Raw genomic sequence first — 8,603 nt, 5'->3', positions numbered from 1 at the left:
TGGAAGTCAGTCAGTGTGTTTTATGTCTAGAAAAAACGCTTGTTCTGTCTCTGCTTTGTGTGTGAATTTGTGCAAGTGTGCGTATGCTTGTTTGTGAGAACACCGGGACACTCGTGACACAAAAGAAGAGGATATGATCGTGGCACATTTTAGCAGCAGTGCTCATGAAATGAATAAAGCTGAAACACTGAGCATCTCTTAAAATCAGGTTAACGATTGACCTGTATAAACAACCTCTCCATATTTGCCTTAGACTTAATATTTACGGAAGTCGCGGCGATCTGTCTGCCTCATAGGAAAGCTGTGATTGGGTCATACCATCTTTCTATCCATCATTGAGGTCCCTCTGTTATCACCGTGCTACACTAATCCAAGCACATTTCAAATTGCACCTTGATAACATGTTTTGAAGAGGATCTATATACTGTATCTGTCTGCAGTCCTAAAGCAACTTTCTAATGTTAACAGCAGTGGCGGCTCCTGACAAATTTCTCAGGGGGGGCAAAAGTTGTGATGATGGCTAAGATGACCCATTCAATGGGTAAAATAATAATAAATAAAAGTCAGATAGCCAGCTTTACAGTGTCACATCTCATTGTTTAATTTGGTTTTCAACCACTAGATGCAACCCCAGACATAAAATATACAATACATTTGGTTCCACAATAAAACACACATTAACAGATAGTTTGTCATCTAATAGTTTGCCCTTGAAATCACTTTTAGCACAGTCTACAATTTATAGCCATCATGGATGCCATAGCAATAATCAAATCAAATTATACTATAATCAAAACTGTAATTAATCAAAATTTTCCAGAACATATTCCATTTACCACTATACAGTTTACAGGTTTAGTAAAGGTATAGAAAACCAACAGACCCAACAGGCATGACGTGCATGCTGCTGATTCTGTGAAACTGAATCATTTACTGAAAGGGGCGTGTTCAAAAAAATAGCAGTGCCAGGTTCAACTATTGAGGTCATTGATTATGTGAAAAAAAATAGGTGTTAAACAGATGGCCCCTATTCAAGGATCAAGGCAACTGATGCTGCATATGCTGGCTGTGCATTTGTCCTTGAAAAACAGAGTAAAACGGGTTGTTTAAGACACTGTTAAGAAGAAGAGCATTCTTTGATTAAGAAATTAATAAAAGAGGGGAAAACCTATAAAGAAGTGCAGAAAATGATAGGCTGTTCAGCTAAAATGATATCAAACGCTTTAAAATGGCAGCCAAAACCATCACCACCAGGTGAGGAAGAAAAAGAAAAACAACTATTCGAAGGGATCGGAGAATAACCAAAATGGCAAAGGATCAGCCAATGATCAGCTCCAGGAGGATCAGAGAAGATCTAAGATTGCCTGTGAGTACTGTAACAATCAGACAACGTCTATGTGAAGCCAAGCTACCACCAAGAAGCCCCCGCAAAGTCCCATTGTTAAAAAAAATACATGTAATGAAGCGGTCACCTTTTTAAACACACTGCTATTATTATGAACATAACTGTATTTGGCTGGCAATATGCAATCAATACAACTATTTACAATTCAACATTTGGAGAGTACAACATAACACAACTCACCATTTAAGAACACACTCACTCATCACTTGTATTGAAATTTAGCTCGCCTCTCTTTCAAGCAAGCAAAGCGATCAATCACCCTCTCGTTGAAATCAGGCATGTTCCTGACCAGCTCTCTTTCCATGGAAAGCATGCCCAATGCATTCAGACGTTCCTGTCCCATTGTATTTCTCAGGAATGTCTTGATCCTCTTTAAGGTGGAGAAACACCTCTCAGCTTCAGCTGTTGTCATCGGAGTGGTTATGAGGATGTTCAACAGCGCCACAGTCTCAGAGAAGGTTTCCTGGAGGTTGTAGCTCTGTAGAACCTGGTACAGAGCCAGTGCACCGCAGCAGCCCCTGAAGTCTGGACTTTCGTAGATGAGAGAAAGCTCAGTCCTGAGCCTCTCCTTGTGTAGCATGGGGTATGCCCTCACGGTGGTATTCAGAGCCTCTTCAGGGAATGTTGTCCGATGCCGGTCAAACAGCTCTGCCTCTAGCAGCACGGCACTCACAAGGTGGCTGGTGAAGGAGAACCTGGCTTTGGCATGGCCAAGGATTGTGTCACAGATCTGTTAAAATTATAAAAAAATGTATAGTCAGTAACACACAATTGTTAAAAAAAAAGAAAAAAAAATCTAGTGATGGCATGAATGTGGCCATGATCTACTGCAGGGGTCCCCAAACTTTTTGCAAAGAGGGCCAGATTTGGTGAAGTAAAAATGTGTGGGGGCTGAGTCGGCCGACCTTTCAGCCTGACATCCTTTGAACCATTAACATTAAATGCAAATTAACTATTTAATACCTTTTTTTTTTTTTTTACCAAAATCACTCTTTTCATATTTGAAGACCACATAAAATGACACAAATGTCTGGAAAAAAAGGAAGCTTAAACATATCTAGGTTCATTTGAAACATTATTATATTTTATATTATATTTAAAAAAAAAATCAAAAATTGCACTTGAATAAAAATCAAACCAAAAACAAGAATAGACCCTGTCTCTGTTAAGAAAAGATGCACTCAAATATATAACCATACAATCAAGTCTCAACAAAACTGCACTTGAATAGATATTGACCGTGTCATCACAGTAGATGAGGTGAGTAGTGACTGAGGCTGTGTATGTCGCTCTAAGACGGGTGTGGTGGGGGTGTCAGCGGCGTGGAGCGGGTCTCATAGCGGGCACAGCTCCGTGACACCGCCGGTGGGGGCTGTAGGGACGGGGGCGAGGGGCTCACGGCAGCACCGCTGCTCGGTGGAAACAGCAGTGATGACGTGCTTTCACGTCCGAGTCTCCAAACCAGAAGTGTTTGTAACAGCACCGGAAAAGTCGCTAGATCTGACGTTACCTTGCGTTGCTCCTCACAGACTCACATGCAGCACTGTGTGTGTGGTAGCGGCCCCGCCTCCCCCCCCACACAGACAGAGATCCTGGATGAATGACAAGAGGCTTCACTCCCTTCATTTCATTCCGCTACGGAACAAACGCGCCCAGGTGCTGAGACCGAGTCACAGAGTGAAGCCTCTTGTCATTCAGCCTGTTTGGAGGCCAGAGACGAGGAAAGCAAAGAGGCATGCACATGGCGATATATCGAGGCTGGAAAAAAAAAAGTACGTGCTGGCGGGCCGCATATTATTGATTATTTGATGACAGAGGCTGCGGGCCGGTTGGAATTTGAACGCGGGCCGGGCCGTAGTTTGGGGACCACTGATCTACTGTATCTACTGTCTCACAGTTCCAAAGTATTTGTTATTCATGCAGACTTATTACTGTATCCTTGTGTGCATATAATGGACAAGTAATGGGTGAGTAATTACTGAATCCAACTGTAAAAACAGAGGTTGTGACTTTATCACTTGGTTCCAACACTTGAGTATGCCTACATCATTGGTCAGTAATGAATGCAGATACCTCTTTTGACAGCCTCTGCTTCTCTTGTTCTCCCAAGGCTCTCCTTGATCTTGTGGTACCTGGGGCTTCTTGCTGCTGCTGTTGAGAGGAGCTTTGGTCCCTGGGAGACAGATCAAAAGTGTTAGAATATGAATGAGACAGTATGTCAGTGTCATTATCAATAATTACTATCTTTAAAAAAAAAAAAAAAACTGTTTGTGTTGCACAACTTTTTGGAAATGGCTGAAAAAAATATCACTATTTCTGGATGTGCTAAATTTACTTATGCACACAAATGCAGATGACTAAATTGGCTCATTACTTTTGAGTTCCTATACATTATTGCCATCACAGCATGCTGACATTTAGTAATGAACATGTGCATAATTATTATTATAATTACTCTATTGTATTATCTTACCTGATGGCCTGAATACTGCTGGTGAAGTTCTGCAGGGCACGTTTGATGAACACCATGTCAATGTCCCTCTTCTGAAGCTGTTGGTACATCATGTCAACATGAGGCATGATTTGATGAAACTGCTGCAGGAAAAAAACAAAATCTTCATCCTGCAGCATCCTCAGGAAGCCAGACGCCTCCCTCACGGTGGTGCTGTCAAAGGTGCTGTCTGACCTGATGGTCTCAAAACACTCTATGAGGTCGCCCAGGTTCTCATAGACAGTGCTCACGATCCTGCTGTTGAAGTTCCATCTTGTGGATGATGCTCTAGGCAGCCTTCGTGCAACAATCTGGTCGAGAAGGGCTGTGCGTTTGGGTGACCGGGTAAAAAAACTGGAAATCCCACCAAGGTCAGAGAAAAAAACTCTCACTGCTGAGATGTGTGAAGTGGCCTGCTGCATGATCAAATTCAGCTGGTGTGCGTAGCAATGCAAATAATGGGCATTTTTGTACTCTTCTCGTACCTTTTGCTGCACACCAGCTCTCTCTCCTCTCATCACACTGGCACCGTCGTAGGCTTGCGCAATGAGTTTACACTTATCATCATCAGTGAAAACGCTATTCAGTCTCTCCAAAATTGCATCGGCAATGGAGCTGGCCGTTGCTGACAAGATGGGGACAAATTCAAAGAACCGTTCTTGCACAACGTGTTTTCCATCTACATATCTCAGCACCAGCACCAACTGAGTCTGTGTAGAGACGTCTGTGGTCTCATCTGCTTGGATTGCCACGAATCTTGCTGCTCTCACCTCCTCCACGATACGCTCTCTGATGACAGATGCCATGCAATCCAGCAGCTCATTCTGCACCGTCTTTGATGTGCCCTTAAAGACTGTGGCCGTTCTTAAGTGCTCCTCAAACACCTCGTCCAGCGACGCCACTAAATCAACCAGTCCACGAAAAATCCCCGCGTTGCTGGACCCCTCACTCTCATCCTTGCCTCTCAGAGCTAACTCAAACACGCCACAGAATTTCACACAGTCGATAAGGCGGCCTAGGATGTGCCGGTTCTTGCTCACCTCATCGTTGTGACGGCGCACGGCTATCCTGTAGCTCTCATCCAGCTGTGTGGCAATGTTCACTCTCCCAAATGCCGACAGTTTTAGGCAGCTGTCCATATGCATCTTCGATGCTTCGTGTTTCTTCACCTTTTCTGAGAGGTGGTGCATATCAGTGACACCCGTCTTTGTCCAGGCGGTGTCAGTGTTGGCATCCGGGTGGATTAGCACACAGGGGTAGCAAAACAGAGCGTTAGCCACTTCACAACCTGCTAGCCATGTTTTCCGCTCGTACCAGCTCCGGGAAAATCCGCGGCTGTATGTTTTCCCCGCTTTTGTTGACACCTGCTTGATGTTTAAATTTGGTCTGGGTGGTCCCAATTCTTTAACAGCCAATTTATCCGCATTGCTTCGTCGACTGAACGGTAATTCCCTCAGGGAAACGATGGAATTGCAGTTGCCAGCCATGATGATTCGGCGCCGCCGAATCATCCGCCGACCGAATCACGTTAGGGCAAGCCCCCCCGGAGCCCATAGAAATGCATTGTATCGTTCGATTTTTGAAAAAACGAGTCTCAACATGTAAGTCTATGAGAGCGCCTGGGGCGATTTTCAATCTGACTGATATCGCCCCAAGGGGGCGGGGCTACTGGTTGGACAGTGACATCCAGGCTGCTGATTGTCGCAGCGATATTCAGGCTGCTGTTTGGACTATACTATTAAGACTTACACCGGCAAAATAAACTCTTTTCTCTCTTTTTTTTTTTTTTTTTTTTTTTTCGTTTGGCTTAAGGAGGGCGGTGCACTATCGCCCCCTATGGGCCAGCCGCCCCTGGTTAACAGCATCTTCAAGGTTTCAAGGTTTTATTTGTCATATGCACAGCAGATACAAGGTATATGTTGGCAATGAAAATCTTATGTCGCGTGCTCCTCCAACAACTCCACATACATGGTACAAATAAGATAAATAAAATAGTGCAAAAAGAGAGAAGAATATTTACAATATCAACAATAAAGATTTGAGGATGTGAGATATATACATATTTGGAATACATTGAAAGTATTTAACACTTTACACTGTTGAATGAGGAGGTATGGACAGATGCATATATTATGTATAGCAGATGTATATGGCAGATACGTATAATATATAGATATGTGTACTATAAACAGATATGTATGGCAGATGTGTATAATATATATATATATATATATATATGTATGTGTGTACTATAAAAAGATGTGAGTAGACATTCACACAGCGCAGGAGTTCAGCAGTCTTATGGCCTGTGGTATAAAACTGTCTCTGAGTCTGGTGGTCTTGGTCCGGATGCTGCGGTACCGTCTGCCAGATGGCAGCAGACAGCACAGACTGTGGCTGGGGTGATTGGGGTCCTTTAATATCCTACCGGCCTTCTTCCTACACCGCTGGGTGTAGAGGTCCTCCATGGATGGCAGCTCCGTCCTGGTGATGTGCTGAGCAGTTTTCACCACCCTCTGTAGAGTCTTACGGTTGAGGGCGGTGCAACTGCCATACCAGGCGGTGATGCAGCCAGTCAGGATACTCTCGATGGTGCACCTGTAGAAGTTGCAGAGTATCCTGGAGTCCATGTTGAACTTCCGCAGCCTGCGGAGGAAGAAGAGCCGCTGTCGAGCCGTCTTGGATATGACCCTGGTGTGATGTGTCCATGTCAGGTCCTCACTGATGTTTACCCCGAGGAACCTGAAGCTGCTGACTCTCTCCACAGGAGTCCCGTCGATGGTGATGGGTGTGTGTGCCTCTCTCTGCCTCTTCCTGTAGTCCACAATCAGCTCCTTTGTTTTGCTGACGTTGAGATGGAGGTTGTTGTCCTGGCACCAAGATGTCAGGGCTCTGACCTCCTCTCTGTACGCCGTCTCGTCGCCGTCTGTGATCAGGCCGATGACGGTCGTGTCGTCAGCAAACTTGATGATGGTGTTGGAGCTGTGTGTGGCCACGCAGTCGTGCGTGAACAGGGAGTAGAGGAGAGGGCTGAGCACACAACCCTGAGGGGCTCCGGTGTTGAGGGTCAAGGTGGAGGATGTGATGTTCCCCATCCGCACTGCCTGGGATCTGCCCGTTAGGAAGCTCATGATCCAGTCACAGAGGGCGCTGTTGAGCCCAAGGTCCCTGAGCTTAATGATGAGCTTGGAGGGCACAATGGTATTGAATGCTGAACTGTAGTCAATGAACAGCATTCTCACATAAGTGTTCCTCTGGTCCAGGTGGGAGAGGGCAGTGTGGAGGGTGAGGGAGATGGCATCATCCGTGGACCTGTTTGCTCTGTAGGCAAACTGCAGGGGGTCCAGTGAGTCAGGGAGGGAGGAGGTGATAAAAGTTTTGACTAACCGCTCAAAGCACTTCATGATGATGGAGGTGAGTGTCAACTGGGCGGTAGTCATTGAGGCAGATGGGTTTTGTCTTTTTGGGGACAGGGACAATGATGGACTCTTTAAAACATGTGGGGACTACAGACTGGAGCAGTGACCTATTGAAAATGTCTGTGAACACATCTGCCAGCTGAACTGCACACACCTTGAGAGCACGGCCAGGGATGCCATCAGGTCCAGGAGCCCTGTGTGCGTTGATCCTTTTCAGAGATCTACACACATCTGCACTGGTTAAAACCAGTGAGCAGGGATCCTGGGCCTTTTGTGCCTCCACAGCCGGGGGCTTCTCAAAGCGTGCATAAAATGTGTTCAGTTCATCTGGGAGAGATGTAGACACTTCCTCAGCACCACTCGTTGTCCTTTTGTAGTCTGTTATTGTTTTTAGTCCAGACCACATATTTCTGGCGTTGGAGCCCTTGTAGTTCGACTCCACCTTGTCCCTGTATTGTCTTTTCGCACTGCTAATAGCTCTCCGGAGTGCATACCTGGAATTCCTGTACTCATCCAAATCACCGCCGCTGTGCGCGATGGCCCATGCTTTAAGTTTAGCTCGGACCTCGCCGTTTATCCAGGGCTTCTCATTTGGGAATGTCCGTACAGTAATCCGCGGCACGACGTCATCGATGCATTTGCCGATGTAGCAAATGACCGCGTCAGTGTGTGTGTTTATATCGTCCTCCTCAAACACACACCACTCCGTGATGCCAAAGCAGTGGCGGAGAGCAGAGTCAGTCTGCTCGGACCAACGCTGCTCTGTCCTTGTCACAGGTCGGTCCCTCTTCAGTCTCTGCCGGTAAACGGGGAGCAGAAGAAGAGATATGTGGTCTGACTTGCCGAAGGGGGGCGGGGGAGGGCTTTATATCCATGCCGGAAAGGAGTGTAAACATGGTCCAGTGTATTTCCACCGCGCGTGGGGCAGCTGACGTGCTGATAGTATTTCGGCAGGACTTTCTTCATGTTGGCTCTGTTAAAATCCCCGGCCACAATAAATGCGGCCTCTGGCCGAGAAGTCTCTGTCCTGTCGATAATCCCATACAGCTCCTCCAGCGTTGTGTTGTTGTCAGCGTGCGGCGGAACATACACTGCTGTTAGAACAACCGATATGAACTCCCTCGGCAGATAAAAAGGCCGGCATCCGATCATGATGTGCTCTAGGCTGGGAGAACAGTCCGAAGAAATGATCTCCACATCTGAGCACCAGTTGTTGTTAATCATGAAGCACACACCTCATCCCTTGCTCTTCCCTGAGTTTATTGTCCGGTCCTGGCGATGAATGGAG

General features: G+C 46.0%; 1 protein-coding gene across 2 annotated transcripts; it reads right to left on the bottom strand.

The window, feature by feature from the left end:
- Positions 1 to 488: 488 nt before the first annotated feature.
- Positions 489 to 3,942, bottom strand: LOC134868048 (uncharacterized). 2 transcript variants are annotated; one of them, XM_063888922.1, is made up of 3 exons: positions 3,879 to 3,942; positions 3,479 to 3,578; positions 539 to 2,135 (listed from the first exon to the last, which is right to left on the bottom strand). In XM_063888922.1, exons 1-3 carry the CDS (start codon positions 3,932 to 3,934, stop codon positions 1,608 to 1,610), a joined length of 684 nt encoding a protein of 227 aa, XP_063744992.1. In that variant the 5' UTR covers positions 3,935 to 3,942; the 3' UTR covers positions 539 to 1,607. The 2 variants fall into 2 exon arrangements, 1 of the variants encoding a protein (XP_063744992.1); XR_010166236.1 differs by lacking the exons at positions 3,479 to 3,578; positions 3,879 to 3,942 and adding an exon at positions 2,645 to 2,904 and having other exon boundaries at positions 489 to 2,135.
- Between the last annotated feature and the right edge of the window lie 4,661 nt (positions 3,943 to 8,603).

Source organism: Eleginops maclovinus, chromosome 8 (genome assembly GCF_036324505.1).
Source record: "Eleginops maclovinus isolate JMC-PN-2008 ecotype Puerto Natales chromosome 8, JC_Emac_rtc_rv5, whole genome shotgun sequence".
Taxonomy (NCBI): Eukaryota; Metazoa; Chordata; class Actinopteri; order Perciformes; family Eleginopidae; genus Eleginops; species Eleginops maclovinus.
Note: the sequence above shows the minus strand (reverse complement) of the source record. Positions and strands in the feature narration are given on the sequence as shown.